The sequence below is a fragment of the Penicillium hordei genome (genome assembly GCF_028827395.1).
Source record: "Penicillium hordei strain IBT 12815 chromosome Unknown utg000002l_segment0_segment0, whole genome shotgun sequence".
NCBI classification, from domain to species: domain Eukaryota; kingdom Fungi; phylum Ascomycota; class Eurotiomycetes; order Eurotiales; family Aspergillaceae; genus Penicillium; species Penicillium hordei.
In genome coordinates, this window is record NW_026623143.1 from 2,612,529 (window position 1) to 2,629,751 (window position 17,223).

The 17,223-nt window shown below is 47.6% G+C and overlaps 6 protein-coding genes across 6 annotated transcripts; 2 read left to right on the forward strand and 4 right to left on the reverse strand.

The window, feature by feature from the left end:
* Nucleotides 1–147: 147 nt before the first annotated feature.
* N7537_004290 (Mtc5p) lies at nt 148–4,443 on the forward strand (the record flags this gene model as incomplete). Its single annotated transcript, XM_056895347.1, has 2 exons — nt 148–3,351; nt 3,406–4,443. 2 exons carry the CDS (start codon nt 148–150, stop codon nt 4,441–4,443), a joined length of 4,242 nt encoding a protein of 1,413 aa, XP_056755095.1.
* A 696-nt stretch (nt 4,444–5,139) lies between these two features.
* On the reverse strand, nt 5,140–5,902 carry N7537_004291 (peroxiredoxin family protein; the record flags this gene model as incomplete). Its single annotated transcript, XM_056895348.1, has 4 exons — nt 5,140–5,319; nt 5,413–5,576; nt 5,679–5,791; nt 5,847–5,902. 4 exons carry the CDS (start codon nt 5,900–5,902, stop codon nt 5,140–5,142), a joined length of 513 nt encoding a protein of 170 aa, XP_056755096.1.
* A 1,971-nt stretch (nt 5,903–7,873) lies between these two features.
* N7537_004292 (FAD/NAD(P)-binding protein) lies at nt 7,874–9,808 on the reverse strand (the record flags this gene model as incomplete). Its single annotated transcript, XM_056895349.1, has 1 exon — nt 7,874–9,808. One exon carries the CDS (start codon nt 9,806–9,808, stop codon nt 7,874–7,876), a length of 1,935 nt encoding a protein of 644 aa, XP_056755097.1.
* Nucleotides 9,809–10,951: 1,143 nt separating this feature from the next.
* N7537_004293 (uncharacterized protein) lies at nt 10,952–11,464 on the reverse strand (the record flags this gene model as incomplete). The annotated part of the gene is made up of 2 exons (XM_056895350.1): nt 10,952–11,169; nt 11,251–11,464. The coding sequence occupies 2 exons, from the start codon at nt 11,462–11,464 to the stop codon at nt 10,952–10,954; spliced, it is 432 nt and encodes a 143-aa protein (XP_056755098.1).
* A 3,443-nt stretch (nt 11,465–14,907) lies between these two features.
* On the forward strand, nt 14,908–15,451 carry N7537_004294 (ankyrin repeat domain-containing protein; the record flags this gene model as incomplete). Its single annotated transcript, XM_056895351.1, has 2 exons — nt 14,908–14,941; nt 15,006–15,451. The coding sequence occupies 2 exons, from the start codon at nt 14,908–14,910 to the stop codon at nt 15,449–15,451; spliced, it is 480 nt and encodes a 159-aa protein (XP_056755099.1).
* Nucleotides 15,452–16,785: 1,334 nt separating this feature from the next.
* N7537_004295 (uncharacterized protein) lies at nt 16,786–17,025 on the reverse strand (the record flags this gene model as incomplete). Its single annotated transcript, XM_056895352.1, has 1 exon — nt 16,786–17,025. One exon carries the CDS (start codon nt 17,023–17,025, stop codon nt 16,786–16,788), a length of 240 nt encoding a protein of 79 aa, XP_056755100.1.
* Between the last annotated feature and the right edge of the window lie 198 nt (nt 17,026–17,223).

The window sequence follows — 17,223 nt, forward strand, 5'->3', positions numbered from 1 at the left end:
CATTGTGGAAAATGGGAACAGGTACATAACTACCTAATACATATGGTCTTGTGTTATATGCATGGATAGACCTTTGACTTTCCGGTTCCTGCAAGATCGCGGCCCGACGAACACCGGAGATTAAACAGAGCGGCAATCACAGTCACCATGTCTAGCTCGATGGAACCGAGGCCACTTACGTCGGCCATGGAGAGCCCGACGTTTGAAGAGGACAGCTCCTTTCATGTAGAGCAACCGGTAGGTTCTATGTCAATATCCCCCTGTGGACGGGATGTCGTTCTAGCGTCCAAGGAGGGTCTACATGTCATCGACCTAGACTCGCCATATTCTCCACCGCGGTATCTCCCTCACCACACACCATGGGAGGTAGCTGATGTCCAATGGTCGCCATTCGCTGCACGCGATCAGTGGGTTGTTAGTACATCCAACCAGAAAGCATTGGTTTGGAATTTGGCCATGAAGACATGGCAGAACTCCATTGAAATTGTGCTTCACGCCCACTCTCGAGCAATTACCGATATCAATTTCTCAGCTTTCCACCCAGATGTCCTAGCGACCTGTTCCGTGGACAGCTTTGTGCACTGCTGGGATTTACGTACTCCGTCGCGGCCAGCGGTTTCATTCTCGGATTGGTTTACTGGTGCAACTCAGGTAAAATGGAATCGACAAGACCCTCATGTCATTGCAAGCTCTCATGACCGGTTCCTTCGGATTTGGGATGACCGCATGGGCGCATATCCAATTAAATCGATTGAAGCACATAACACCAAGATCTATGGAGTTGACTGGAATCGTGTTCGACGCGGTGCTCTAGTTACATGTTCTTTAGATAGAACCATCAAGTTTTGGGACTACACCTCTGATTCAGATGTCCCAGAGAAGCAGATTCACACGCCATTCCCCGTGTGGCGGGCACGCAATACACCGTTTGGATGGGGTATGCTTGCAATGCCACAGAGAGGCAACAATGATCTTCACCTTTACAGCCGGCGAGCTGGAGAGGGCTCAAGTCCAGAGGATGACTTGCCTTTGGTACATAGCTTCCCCGGGCACAAAGGACAAGTCAAAGAGTTCTTGTGGAGACCGCGTGGAGGGGTAGCGGATGGCATTGACCATCGCGAATATCAACTTGTTACGTGGGGAACGGACAGGGAGCTTCGTTTGCACAAAGTTAACCCTGAGATTCTGGCGCGCGTGGGGTATGAAAAGGGCAAGTCCTTTATTTCCACACGAACCGTGACACGGCTTGGTGCCATATACCGGAGTTTCCGCGATGTGAATTCAGATTTGGATCTCGATGACGTTGACGTGGCGTCCTCTGTTGGGCATCAGAACCAGAATACTGCGGCAGGCACTGGGATGAACGCCATTACTGTTCCTCACGCCCGGGGTTGGATAAAGGGAGGTCATGTTGATCGAGTTGGCATGCAACCAAGGTCAAATTTAAGAGCGGACACAAATCCAATTGCTTGGATGCGCGGTGTGAAAATCTCAGGCTGGGATATTGAGACATTAGGAGATGAAATCAGTCAGGTCGGTGAAAAGTTCACTAAGGTGGCATTTGATTCAGTTGATGTCCGACAAAGAAAGATTTCCATCTCTCTCAACGGGCCCTGGGGTGCCGATGGGGCCTCCTTGTTCTTGAAAGTCGATATCAAGTTCCCAATGAGCTATCCCAAGACTGCTATCCCAACCTTTGCATTCCAAAAGACGGCAGCTGTCACCGATGAGTGGGCTGCGAAAACTACCGCTGAACTACGCACAATTGCTGAAACCTATATGTCCCGAAATCGAGGGTGCCTGGAAGGTGCTGTGCGGTATCTTTTAGGCGAAAGCAGCCTGGAGGACAGCATTGCGTGGATATTGGGTGAAACTGGCGATACCCTCAAGTCGCCTATCAACGGTGAACTAGAGGGGGAATCCAGTGACGAGGATGAAGTCGGCATGACCCAAAGCCAAGAGCTGGGGATGAGTTCTGAACTACTCCGCCCTGTCAATGCTAACGTCATGGTGCCTGTGGCCAAGGTATGCGGAGCGCTTTGGGCTAATGACGGTCGCCTCATATGCTTCTTCCCGCCGAAACCAAAGAAGGATAAATCAGCCGAGTTGTTTGAGAACATGGGCTTCAAAGAGATGACTCGTTGGTCTAGAGGCGATAAAGTTTTTGAAGGCTTCGGTCGGTTACATACCAGCTCACCCGGCCCACGCGATATGGGAACGATAACAAGCACAGATGATGGTGCCTCGGACGATTCGGACGAGTCATACTCAGACACATCGAGCTCTTCGGGCTCCTCTGACGTTATTTCTGGGCTGCCAACACGTTTCCCAGCACCTCAGACATGGCGCAGTGCCGGCAGCTATGGCATCCACCGACCGCGATCAACAGATAATTCTCAGCGATCGACTGGAGGTGGAGCCACAGTCAAATCAGAGGCACTCCAGAATATCGTTTCAATTCATAACCTGAGTGATATGTTACCCGTCAAGCGGGAGTTGGCGAGTCAATATCGCATCTGTGGCAAAGGAACAGATGTATGCGCCCATAACGCGGCTGTTGCCCTTGACGCTGGCTGCTACGAATTAGCCCAAATCTGGGGTCTGATCAAGTTAGTGTTGCATGTCCGAAAAAGTCCCGGTACTTTGCCTGAGTCAGGGCTGTTGCAAAAGCGTACACACGAAAAAGGGGGCGGAATTGGTGGGTTGGGAAGAGATGGGCTGTATAGAGACTTGAAGGGAAGTATTATTCGCTGGGGCGACCACCCCCTTGGCAGTCATTGGCTTGTCCCTGCTCTCTTCGAACACTTTGAGCGCATTGGCGATGTGCAAATGGTGGCAATGCTCTCATGCGTGCTACTGGAAGCCAACCAAGAGGGATTTTTAGAGAATCAGCAAGCTAAAAAGACACCCGGGAAAGAGGGTTTCTCATTGGATTTCTCCCCTGTCCCATCCAAAATTCCAACCAAGCCACCAGTTGCGACGGCAGCTTCGTCTGTCCTCAAAGAGGTCCAGGCTATGCCCGCGCCCCAGACATCAGCACGCTCGTCTAGTGAGATCTGGCGTCTCGATTCTACTCCCCCATATTCCACAGGCACTACGCCTCCATTCATGTCCCGTCCAAGAGGCATCGCTGCTGACCACCGAAAACATCCGAGCCACAATGTCTCCATGGCTGCATCGCCTGACCAGCAATCCCAGGCACGAAGTGGATCTGGATTTGGATCAGTGTTAGCGTCCTCATTATCTCGTTCATTCACATTCGGACCGTCATCTGCGTCCCCACCGACAAGCAGGATGGAAAAGAAAAAGCCGACTCCTCAAAACAGCCCGGGTGTGGCAACCGGACAAGTGGTGAGTAGTATCAATCCTATTTTGAAATGCTGTCTAACCTCAGTTGCTCTCTAGTCACAAGCTCAATCCGACACTGAAAGCGACCACGCACCTGAGCCTACACCACCACCTGCAAGATTCAAGGTCACATTCAAGAACCAAAGTGCATTTGAAAGTGATGGACCAGCGCAAGACTCTTTTCTTGACAGAGATGATGAGGAGTTGTTGTACCGGTCTTACCGCGTTGCTTATGCCAATCTATTATCGATTTGGGATCTTCCCGTTCAGCAAAGCGAAGTGATAAAGATTGGAGCCGTGGCTGATCGAGTGGACGACTTGACTTCAAGCCATTACTGGAACAGTACCGGCTCAGATGAGACCGCGTTGAAAGACTCACAGCTGGAGCCAACCCCCAAAGCTCTTGACTTCCAGCGCCATTGCGCCAGTTGCGGTCACGCGTTGCAACTCTCCATCTTTAACAAAGAACCCATAGTCCCGAATACCCCCTCCAAGCGACACCGGCGCAAACCATCAGGGCGTCGATGCCCTAACTGCAAACCCCGGCAGCCACTACCAACCAGACTGCCTTGCGTTATCTGCGGCGAGGTGGTCGACGGTATGCTGATTCCCTGTCTGAGCTGTGGGCATGTGAGCTGTTTCGACTGCCATCAGCGGTGGTTCCTTCGCCCGGCCGACAAATTCGACAGCCCATTCGACCACCAAGATCAACACAACTCCCTTCCAACCTGTCCAACAGGATGCGGCTGCCAATGTTCCGAGCACATTGCCGTTGATGTCCCCATGCCTTTGCTGGAACCAGTATCTCCTGGCCCCAAAGAGTATGCACCCATTACCCATCACAGTATTGTACAGGCGAAACACTCTCATCGCCGACAATCTGAGCCCGTTGCCTTGGCTCCCGCCCGAAAAGAGGCACCGTCCCCCAAGGGCGTTGGCCAACTCGAACACGATTTCGATGTGTGGCAGGATTCATCGCCGTTTGCATCTCTAGCGCGTGGTCTCGGCGGTGGGCTGAGTCGTGGCTTGCGGACGAAAGAAGATCAGAAGAAGAATAAATCTGTCACCGTGGCATCGAAGTTGAGGAACTCTTGATTTTTCGAGGTTGGTGTTGAACGGTGTTTTATGGGTTTGCGTATATCCATTGCTTTCTGGGAAGGACTTTCAACTTTTAACAACTTAATTGGATAATCTGATCCATGGAATTCAACGATTGACACTATCCATATAATTGACCATTGTGAAGTAGGCTGTATACCACGGGCTTCATTTATTCCGATGCAAGGCCTACGAAGTACAATATAGTGGACTACTCTGTTAGGAGCTACTGATTATGTCTGAATATGTTACCACTTACAGTTTGTTATGCAGTTTGGATGCTTGGCAATCGACTTGCTGACGATCTAGATCTCCATTGAGGCGTTGAGCACGGACAGTGGCACTGGCCTTCAGCACTAGTCCAATATAATAGCAGCGCACCAATCAAAACGACGAGGTATAGTTCTAAGACTGTACCTAGGCTGTACAACAAATCAACCTTAAGGCAACTACCATTTACTCGGGTAAAGACAACAAAGAATAGACAGAATGAACTCGTGGCTTCATTAAATGTATTTCACTCTTCAGGCAACAGAGCAAGTAACAGGGCGATCTAAAAACTCGGAAAACCGGAAGGCAGAGGGGAGAAACCGGGCTGGATATTTGCATACAAATACCGCTGTCCGACTCCCCAATCACCCATGAAACAATGCGCCAGCCCATTTACCCAAATCTATTTTCAAACGAGTGAATTTACAGCTGCTTGAGGACAGACGCGGCGCTGGAGAGATCGAGGCTGTTCTTGGCGGCCTCCTTGGCAGCGTAGATGACCTTACCGTGGTCAATGATGATCACGTAGCGGTAGGTGCGGCCCTCCTCGTCAGCCCAGCCGATGCTCTTGGAGAACTTGGCCTCGGGGTCGGAGAGGAAGAGCTAAAAAAAAAAGGAAGTCAGTTAATTGAGTCCATTGTTTGTTGAGGAAGAGGATTTGGCAGAGGTTGAATGGAGGGGTAATGGATCACATACAATATCATCTCCGGTGACACCGTTGGCCTTGCCCCAGGCGCTCATGACGTAGGCATCGTTGTAGGCGAGGACGGCGACCTGGTCAACACCCTTGGCGCGGAGCTCAGGGAGCTTCTGGATGTACTCGGGAACGTGGTTGGCGGAGCAGACGGGAGTGAAAGCACCTGTAGAGCAGAGTTGCGGTCAGCGTGAGGACCTTGCGGGCGGCAGGGAAAGAGGCGAGGGTGGGGGGGTGAATTGAAAAATTTGAAAGAGCGGTCACGTACCGGGAAGAGCGAAGAGGATGACCTTCTTGTCAGCCCACTCCTTAGAGGCGTAGTAGTTGATGGGGATACCGCAGGAGGTGATCTCGCCAGCCTCCTCAGACCAGGGGATGTAACTGTTGTCTGTTAGTTGGGACACAATTGAAAAGAGGTAACTACTCAATAACTTACGAGAAGGTCACGTCCTGGGGGAAGGCATCGCCAGCGTTGAAACCCTTAGTAGCCATTTTGAGTATGTGAGTTATTGAAGATGAGAGAGAGAGAGAGAGAGAGATAGAGATTGAAGTTAAGATTGTGGATACGAGAAGAAGAGGGGAAGGGAAGAAGGGCTGGAGTAGTAGGTATTTAACAGTACCGCTTACACATATCGGCCCATCGGGATTTATGACGAAGTGGGGACTTGGCCCTGGATTTACCAGAAAGTGAGGTGATCCGAAGAAGAAAGATACCGAACCACATGGATTATCAAGAAAAGACGGCCGAGACTGAGCGAGACTGGGCGTTATCTGATTTGTATTATTCAGGCGAATCGGATCAGAGGATGAGTCAGCCCGGATAATTGTAGGTTATCGGTTATTAAGATACGTGTTGCTTCGGATTTAGTATTCCTGTTCCTACACGTTCTCGGGGGTTCTTAGAAGAAGCGTCCTATTTTTGTTTATTGGCCCAAAATGAGGGACCAAGGTGGGGGATGATGTTATTGGTGCCTGATCTCTAAGGCAGAAGGTGGGATGATAAGGTCAGAGAGCACAGGTCACCGCCCTGTGCCAAAAACTCATCGGTCTGGGAATCCACCTAAATCACGTGATATACTACACCAGACCAATAACCTCGCTTATCAGTGATTACTAATGGTTTTGGAATGACCTAGTTATGTTGTATAGTTAAAGTATTTCACCCCAAGCGGCGCATACAACTACCCCAGTTCTTTCGATCGGCGAAAACTAGGTTATAAAATTTATAAAACGGTATCCTATCCTCTCTTCCTAATACTCGAAACGGTATAACTATAAGCGTACGAAATATAAAGACTCTTAAAATTATCAGGGAGTAGTTTAATCTAGTTTAAAAGATAGTATTTTAATTTATAATCGATTCCGACGATATCTATAACTTTAATAAGATCGGTTTAATAATAGGATTAACTATAACTATAAAGGTTATTATAAGGAAAGAATATTATAGCCGGAGGCCGGTTTTATAATCTAGAAATTATAAATAGGTAATAGTAGTGAAATATACGAATACTTTTAGATAGCCCCTCCTCTATATATAATTTTTAAAGGTACAGTCTTTATTAAATTATAGTTCGACGGCCTTCCGGAGGATTAACGCTTCGAAGTTAGTCCTAATAGCTAGACTTCTAATAAAATCAGACTTCGTTTGTTACGTGCTAGTTCTTAAATAAAAGAGTGTATTCTAACGAGAATACTAAGAATAGAGAGTAAAGGAAAGGAAAGAAAGGAATCCCTGAGATAGGATCCTTTATATGATCCTATTATAATCAATTAAACAAACAATACAAACCGCGCTAAGGCGGAAACCTTTAATAGAATCTAGTTTCCTTTCCTTATATCGTTATATATAGGACTAAGCTTCCGGTTATTAGGTACCGTTGAAAAAACGATTTTCTACCTTACTAGCGCCGACGAAGGCGGCCACAGGGAACAGCGAATTCTCCTGTAGTCTTCCTAACATTAGGCTTAGGTTGCTTAGAGAGAGTCTATTGCCAGCTGAAGCAATCTCTCTATATCTTTATTGGTTTTAGGCATTGTTGGTGGCGTGGTAGATGATCAAAGTGAAAATATAAAATTTAGAAAAAAATGTTCTATATGGGTGGCGGACCGTCGCTTGCGAGGGTCCGTATTTTTTTGAAAAATAAATAAATTATAGGGGCCGGTTATATACTTATTGTGCATTACTACAAATTTAGGGCTTCAGTTGATGATATGAACGGGAATCCAACATTCGAGACGCGGATATATGTTTTTGAAGAAATAACGCATATAGTATTCATAAGATCAGGCTATCTCTTAGAAATCAAACATTGATTTGAACTGCAAACAAATAGAGATATCAAATCGAAAATTTATGGCGATTTACATTCTCCCTTTCCATTCCATAATATTCCTGATATGCTCGCTTTTCTCGTTACTTTCCCTCTCTATTTACCTCCGCACATGATAACCATACTCGCTTCAAGCATGGACACGGAGCTTGGCAACCTCAATATGGGGAAATGTCTTCATATCAATCTTGGTCTGAGTGATCTTGGCCTCGATAGCTGCTGCGCTAAGAGCAGCGCGGGCAACGGCGTCAGTGTCACAAAGTGTGACTGAGTTCACACCTGGTCTGGCACCAGCAGCGGTCACCCAGTGAACTCCTTCAGTTGGAACACCGACAGCAAATCGCTTTGGGTGCACACGGCCATGGGTGTCAATGAGATGGTATGGGCTTTGAGTCACATCAAGACCACCAGTCTCGTATCCGTCAATTGTATGAGCGCGGCATTGACCAGTCTTGAACAAATGAGAAAGAAGCTCATCTCCCGTGTTTCGGAGTTTTGGCTCTGGCAAGCGGGCTTCGATCAATGTGGTAACACGGATTGGCTCGCCTGGCACCTCAGGCGAGTGGACCAGCCAAGCCTCATCCTGGGCCTTTGCTTGGGGACGCGGACCAAGGACTTCCAAAACTCCCGCCTCCATGAGCGCAATCATTTGCTCAATACGTTGACGAGGAGGTCCAATTGACAAATAGGCATTGAGAGGTGTGTACCAGCGGTCGAGGTTCTCCCGATGAGAAGCGCCGGTCAATCCATTGTGATCCACGATGAGTCGGAGTTCGTTTCTCAGATCGCGCATAACATCCAAAGCTGCCTTTAGTGGACCGTTCAGATTTCCAAGTGCGGCCTCCTTGGCATCTTCGCGAAGGTAGTCGATCAACCACTCACGCCACTCAGTGGTAGTATTGAAGACCCGGTCGCCCTGTGGGCGCTGGATACGCTCCCAGGACCACCACTTCTCTTCCGAGATACCAAAGTCACGAAGAACTTGCGCTTCCTCCGGACTCTTTGGCTCAGTTTCCAGGAACCTCTTCTGGAAGTCAGTATGGTCCAACCCATCGTGTTTCAACATAGTCAAGTAATAAACAGTTTCCACTTCTTTGGACACGAGAGGCCAAATATCCTGGAGGAAGTCTGGAGCTTGTCCAGCATCAGAATGCTTGCGGAAAGCGTTGATGACTTCTTCGGTGAAGACGAGGGGCATGTGGCGGCCGTATGCCCCTTTGCCGTTGTCACCACGGGAGTGGTATGGAATGCCACGACGAGATCCGGCAATCATCCGAGGCTCATTGCCCGATGGGTGATATTTCAAGCCGTTAGGAGTTTCCGAGAAGCTACCACCCCGGGAAGTTGTTAACAAAGCCATGTAATCGAAGAAGTTGAGACCAAGACCACGCAGGAAAACGTTCTCTCCAGGAGCAATAACTGAAAGATCAACATCCGCCGGGTTGGAGGGCGTAATATGATGAAGCCCATTTAGCTCTGCATAAGCATTGAGTTTTCGTTGTTCAATGTCCAGTAGCAGCGGGACATGGCCCTGCGCAAGAATGACAGCTGCGAGGCCAGAAAGGGTTCGGCCATTCGACAGCTTGAGCGTTTGCTGGCCATAGGACGTGTCATCCAAGCGGACAGCAAAAGCAGGATGCACCTCAATCTGCACTTGAGGTGGTGCTTGTCGCACAGTCTCTTGGAAGATCCATTCGAGATATTGGCCGTACTGGGCACGGGTTCCATAATCATCAGGTCCAAGGCCGGGGATCTTATCGGCGGCCCAGGTGTAGAGACTTGGCCCTGGACGAATTGGGCCTGAGCAGATAATACTATCATCAGTGAACAAGGTCACCTGGGAGGTGACTGTGTTCATCAGAAGTTGATCCGACTGCTCTGTACGCCAGACACGACCCGCGCCTGGGGACGATGGATCAACAATATGAACTGTCAGTCGTGCCCCTGGGGCAAGAAACTCGGGTGCTGAGGCACAAAGACGCTCCAGAGCGCTAGTTCCTCGAGGTCCGGCACCGACAATGGCAACATGGGTGTGCATCTCAGTAAGCTGAACGGCGGAGGGCATTGTGATTTTCTTTTAGATGAGATAAATATGATGTAGAACTTTCGAAGGCGAGACAGCAGAACTAAGGTATCGTGGTGCTTAATCTCTTCGTATACTCGATTGTTTTCAGGAAGGCCCGTTGGAAGGTTGTTGAATATAATGCAGCGGAGATAAACAGCCCTTTTTATATCCTCTCAGTACACCAGATCATCAACTGAGGTTTTCCTTGAGCTGGCATCGTCGGTCTTGCCATTGAGACACAACACTAAGGGACGGTACCTTCCGTGACATGTGCAGCATTCTAGACCGATAATCCGCAACATGAGCAGCAAATAGGCTGCTCTGATGATGAAACACCTCGAGATCCCGTCCAATTTTGGGCAAATTGACACCATGAGGGTTGGAGAACTGAAGATCTCAAGGCAATGATCAGGATCCACACTCCTTCAATCTACCTTTGGGGTAACGGAGCCACGAAATCAGATGGCGAATCTCGTTTTTTGGGCCCGCATTGTTTCGCATTAGGGCAAAAGGTGGATTCTATCTCGCAACAATAATGATATATGAAGCTACCAAACGATGACCTTGCATGCAGACAGTGACCATGCATACAGAGTATGACAGTGTGGGTATCGGAAGTGCAGATCAAAGGTAAGTACTCCGTACGAGACGCCAAAAACCTTCCGGTGGCCCGAAATGCATACGCAACTCAATATTCTACAAGAGTTTGGAAACGACTTGTTGGACAGAGTTTATTTAGGAATAGTCTCATAATTCGAATGACGAGCTGCCTGCGAATCGACGATCTCAACTCCCTTCCCTTGAGACATAGCTTCTAGCTACGAGGTGATAATTGACAGGGTAATTTGAGTAGACATGACGGAGTGATGGCAACATAACTCTAGTTTATATTCGCAAATGCCGAGACTATGCATGTGGAATCAGAAATTTAGTTGTTCTTGACAATCGATGCGGCTAGAGCAGAGTAGTATCCAAACAAGGGACTTTTCTTTTTTTTTATCTGTACGAATGTCGCGTATTCCAGTGGGTGGTATGTTGTTCGTATGGAAGCATTAAATCAGAACGAAGCACACATGATATGAAGATTCCAAGCTACTTGTCATTTCCATCTTAAAATGATAAGATGAGGTGGTTTCCACCAAATTAGACCTCCGGGCGCTTATATTCGCCTTTCTCTATCATCTCATTGATGGTTTTCTCAGTCACCATCATTGCCTCGACACCGGCAGGTGTGCCACAGTAGACCGTTGCCTGCAGAACAGCCTCTCTAATCTCTATCTCTGTCAGGCCGTTGTTTATAGCACCCCGGGTGTGCAAAGCCAGCTCAAGCCATGCTTTCTGGGCAATGATGATTCCAATATCTATAGAATGTCCCCAGTAGATATTAGCAACCTCGGTCTCTCACTCTCCATATCTCATGGTCATGCTGGAATTTGACTTACTTAGAAGGCTGCGCTGCTTTCGATCTAGACCCGGGCGTTTCCAGACAGTACCCCATGCCCATTCCGTGATGAGCTGCTGTCCAGGCATCGTGAATGATGTGGCATTTTGCAGCGCGTTATTGACATACTCATCTCCAAGGACTGCTCTCCGCACTTGGACTCCTTCGTCAAAGAGCTGTTTGTGCAGCTCCTCAAATTTCGGGTTGTCGGACATGGTTGCAAAAGGAATACAATATGACTTGGGATGCGGGTTGCAATGGGGATTCTGATTCACGGGAAAAATACACAACGGTGGTTTCTCACTGCTTTTTTTGGCAACTCTTCTCTATTTGACATAAAAATATAAAAATATTTATGAGGCAAACAAGCTGAATTTAAGCGACTAATTTCTTCATTCAGTGTCGCCCCTTTGACCGGATGACAATTCCTGTCTGCAGCCTAACTTTGGGTCATCGGGCCCACTTGAGATCTTCCGTCACCGCTCTGAAACAGCTGTGGAGCGGAACCCGAAGCTTTGAGTCTGCTCGTGTACTTTTGTCAGCTTAAAGTGGTAATTACATTCGTCAGAAACATATAGGAAACGATCCCCGCCTGTGGAGTTTGGCTCTTGAATCCGGGATATCCGCTCAACTTGACGAACTTGGCCTTCTCCACGCAGGGGATCTTAAACTACTTTCACATTAGTAAGAAAAGTCTTTTTTCCTAATTGACAGCCTGCCCCGTGAAGGTGGCTGAGCTCACTGAAACTAAACCCACTTATGTGTCATAACCACGGTCTAGCTCGAAGAACTGGAAGTTGTCATGCCTAAACTCCAATACAACCATCGATCGTAGAGATGTCAACATCGCTTGGCGGGTTTAGGCACCCTTCAGATGTCCAGTGGGCGGGTATAGGGGTCCCGTAGTCCGCCTACCACAGTCCATCGGTGGACACACCGGCCAGGGTGGGTCCGGGATCACTCCCGTCCACGGGAGGGAAATGCCAAGTTGAAGTACAACTCCATCTGTCACTTCAAGCGTATCCAAAGCCGTTTTACTAGACGATCTGACTATGAGTGCACAGAAGAGAAAAATTTCAATACTATTTAGAGTGTCTGCTAGCCTATGTACTCCCCCAAAAGACCAACGAGAGAATACCAACCAAACCGCGATATAGATAGACGATGTAGGACATCCGATTCGGCTTTAGTTCGCTTGTACTTACCCTTCTCCGCTATATCATTGGTAATAATTTCCATGGCCAGCCTATCGTCCACATGAGGAGGCGTACCGCACCAAACAGTTGCCTGCGGTACCGCCGCCTTGATCTCGATTTCTACGAGGCCGTTGTTGATCGCGCTGGGGTATGCATCGCCGAGTTCGGCCACGGTTTCTGGCCAATGTTATGCCCTCTTCTACCACATGCGACAAATCACCAGTTAACCAGTGTTATCCAGTATTCTAAAACTGGTAAGAGGGTTCCGAGGACTATATTGTTTCATGTACTCGGAATACTACCCTGCTTCCGATCGAAACCGAGTCGCCTCCAGATGTTGGCCCAGGCCCACTCGCTAATGAACCCTTGTCGAAAAGACTTGGCGTTGTGCATAGCCCGGTCTAGATACTCGTTGCCAAGGATCCTTCCAGCGCACCTTCAGCACCTCTTCGCAGAGTTGATGGTGCAGGTTGTCAATTTGGGATCTGTGGGCATGATGGTCGGACGGGTGTGTATGAATAGGGGATACGAGTGGAAATCTGGGACAGAGAGGGAACAGTGAGATCCTTTAACGAGCGCAATCTCTCCGCAGCTGCAAGTGTAGCCATGTGGTCGGTCATGCCTCCCCCGCCGGATTGGACGGAAATCCTGATTTCCAGCCCCACCTCTTCTTCACTTCTTGCCTGTCTGGATCCAACAACGACTCGAATCCATAGGGGGACTAGAACAGACTAGTGTCTCCAACCTTGCATATTTTTGCATGTGGATTGATTGGCTGTGAGTGGCCCAGCTATATTTGACTATTGCAGGGCTTCTTATGCCCTTCCGAGGCTTTTCTTGGCCAATTAAGCGAGCATCGGGGGTTCTTCGGAGGATCCAATGTTTTATATTAAAGTTTGGATCTACAGAATGCTTAGGCGTGTGGTTTAACTTTCTCGCCCTCTACCTTCGTCACCTCGCTTCATAAGGATCAGCATAGCCAAAATTCGCTTTTATGAAGCACATCTTAGTCTCGGTTTGTGATGTCAGTAGCGTTTAATCTAGGCGGATAATCGCCGGTCCAGGATTCAGTTCCCTGTACCCAATATATTACATGGTCTAGTCTATCAAACTATTCTCCCGCGGCCCTTCTCACAGTTTATTAATTAATTTTCCGAGCCTGAAAATGCTAACTATGGGCCGGGCCGGGGCGTGCTGGCCTAGACCTCATCACAGCCCGGGTTTTGGCGCCCCATCATGGGCTCTCTACTTCATCAAGCGCTTGCAGCATTTAGGCCCAACCGTCACAGGGCATTGCGTATAGAAATTACTATAGGAACAATAGATGTGATAAATTTACGGGGAAATTTTAGGTATTGAGTCGGGTCGGGTTATTACAGGGTGGGGGCAAACGTGGGCTAGGCCGAGAAGTCTATTGCCCATTAATTTTGGTATTAGCGCGATTTGAAATGCAGGTGAATTCCCTTGCAGACACATGGTTACATCTTTACTTAGTTTACGTAATTTGCTAATAACTGTGTCAGAGAGTTACTGCCGTAATATTTCAGTCGGAGAGTCTGAGAATGGTGCTAGCAAGCCCTATACGTTGTTAGCCGTTCGAAATTTGGAGCATCTTCTTTGAACTACCGAAAGGTGCTAGAATTTTAGACTTTCTAGCTTCATGATTATCGGGTCCGGCTTGGTTAGCTTTCTAGATTCGCATAACGCAGATTTGGCAGTTGCCAAGCGTTCAGCGATCTATAGTTGAGTGCTTAACAAACCAAAAAGACATGGATGCTCCAAAGTGAGTCAAGCGGGATTAATGACACTCGTAGTCATTGGCCAGCTTGAACAAACATCATCCTTGGCTCGCCTGAGCTGATTGCCGCCCCGGAAGATCAGGGGACTAGTCGCCACGCTGACAGTATATAAGTAACCTAACCATATATTAAGGTTGATGTCCTCATGTTACATGTACGAAACCGTGAACGCCAAAACTCAGGACTGACCAACATTTGATTATTCTTGCCTTTCTATACACTGTATGTTCTTCATGGAAGAGAAATTAGCACTAGAGCGGCGGAGGGAGAGGAATAGGATTGCGCAGCGGAAGCATCGTACAGTACGCACTATAGTCTCTGAGACCATCCAGCTAATGTGGGATAGGTGAAAATACAAAAATCAGTACGAAGGGAGCAGGGGCATGGTTGGAAAATAGCGAATGCAGCAGCTCAAAATCCCCACCTCAACAGAGAAGCCACCCAGGGCAGACGGCAAACCGAAGTAGCAGTTCTTTAAAGAGCAGCGAGCAGGAATACCTGCCGTTCCCAGCTGCTTTTGCGTCCGATCTAGAGCACAGTTTGGACCACAAGTCAGCAGAGAATTTGTTTCCCGACGTCCAATTCTCACCACACGCCTCAGAATACAGCAACGTTGACCCGACAACCCCTGAACAATTCCAATCAAGTCTCTCCCCTTTTACCATGGACACGTTAATTTCTACCAACTCGATCAAAGGTACGTGGTCTATCCGCAACTCTCTTGTCTACATATCCAATCTAACGCTACACCATAACCATAGTCGCCCCAAGCCTATGTGCCAACTGCTACGCTCACACCAAACCACAATTCCTGCCACAACAGGACTTGGGAGCAACAATTATCTCGTCCACGAACACGACCACACGGCCGCTAAGCCAACACGGAGATCATGACACGGCCCGCGCTACTGGAGTGAGGTCTAAAATCTGGACAACTCCCCTTCATATTTCCGCCACTCACGGTCATCTCTGGGCGGTACGCCTCCTTCTTGACCACGGTGCCGATCCTAACGCCATTGACGGAGCTGGCTCCACTGTCCTGCATACAGCCGTCCAGCGCGGCCACCACGCCATCGTGCGGGAGCTGCTTCGGTATAATGCGGATCCGAGTTCGGTGGACAGGCTAGGGTGGCTACCGTTACATTATGCTGCAGAGGCAGGCGATGAAAATTGTATGCGGGCATTATTGCAGACAGGTGGGGGGTAGAAATTGACGGGAGGCAAGCATTGCTTTTGATTGGAGTTAAGCCACTTGAAAGCTTGACGCTGCTTGGTGTCTATTTGACTTTGCTGCTAACCCTCGCAAGCGAGGGTCCACCACCTATATGAAAGGGATCACCCAAATGAAAAACTTTTCATACATTTTACTACAACCACCAATTTCTACACCAATATATAGTATATCAATTAATCTCAAATAGTCAATAGGCCAATTAGACACTACATTATTAATATATAAAAGAATATCAATTTAAAGAACGTTTCTACGCTTCTGTAAAGACATATAGTGTGCAGGTGTAGGGCCTATCAACCAGGTAAGATACAATGGGGCGGAGAGGAGTGGATTGTATTGTCTCTATGTGCCAAGACTAATTCTTGTCAGAAACCTCGGGGATCCAGGGGGCTTCCATATTATAAGATAATAGTGCACCATGGTTCCGAACCCCGCTCGACCCGGTCACATAATATCTCCGACATGGCCAGTCGAGGGATCCCGTTTCCCGTACAAAGGACTTCTTTATCCTTTATAGCCCCTAAAGGTATTTTGGTAGTTTATACTCCAATATGATAGTAACTAAGGGTTTAAGCAAGTGCTTATTCTTGATTTTAGGAATGCCATTAAGGCGCAGTGTGTACGGTGAAACATTTAGAGGGCGGAGGACAGGTAAGAGCCCGCCCTCATCCGGCCCTATATTATTAATAACTTATAAATAGTTAACTAACGTATTTCACCACCGAGCTGGCTATACCACCGGGCTGGCCACCCACCTAACTTACTAATTAAAATACGCATATCTCAACCAAAACGCCATTAAATTAAATACACTAAAATCATCTATCTAGCTAGGTAGTTATAGACCTTGCCAACTCCTATCATTTAGCCCTATAGGAGTGCTAAGAGATAGGAGTGATATACTAGTCCGCTCCTATAGGACTTTGACAGGACTCTAATAGGACTGTAAATAGTATAAATATATAGAACGACGTAACCTATATAAGTTATATAGAACTACCCTATAATAATAACTATTTGGTTTATAGCGAGGGGTAGTATTAAATAGTTTTGGGTTTATTCCTATTAATAAGTAGTATAATTAGTAGTTAATATTAAAAATTAAAAAAAATACATGTTAGTAACCTCGGGAGCTAAATCTCAACGTTATCGACGCGAAGTACTATATCGCTTGTTGATTTCTCTCGGAATTACACAGTATCCAAAAGACCTGGAGTCTCAAGTGCTAGTTGAACATTACTAAAATCTTGGAAATCCGGTTCATTTCTCCCTGTTCCCAGGTCTACTTTGTAGAGCAAACTCCTCGTTCAACTCCATATTGGGACCGCATGACTGATACAGATACAGATGACACCATCCTTAAGGATAAAGTCTGTCTCAAATGTCACTCTGTCTGCGGCTGTGATAACTGTAGTCCATGCATCCGTGATAGGTTTAGCAAGACCAAATCCCTGAGCTGTGCTTGTATCACCAATATTGAAATTTGCAGATTTGTGGCTGCGGGCCGAGTTTTCGTTCATAAGCACGGTGTTAATCCCATGGGCCATAGCTACTATCGGGCTTTTATCCGGGGGTTTTCCTAAGCACTGGAATTACATTATACTATGCAGATTTATGTTCTATATAACTTGTTAGCAAACAATTCAGGACATTTTATACTACATGTAGATGGGCCAAAAACACAGAGCTCTCCAACACCAATCAGATATACTCCTCAAATCCGTGTCAACTATCAGAGCAGAGGC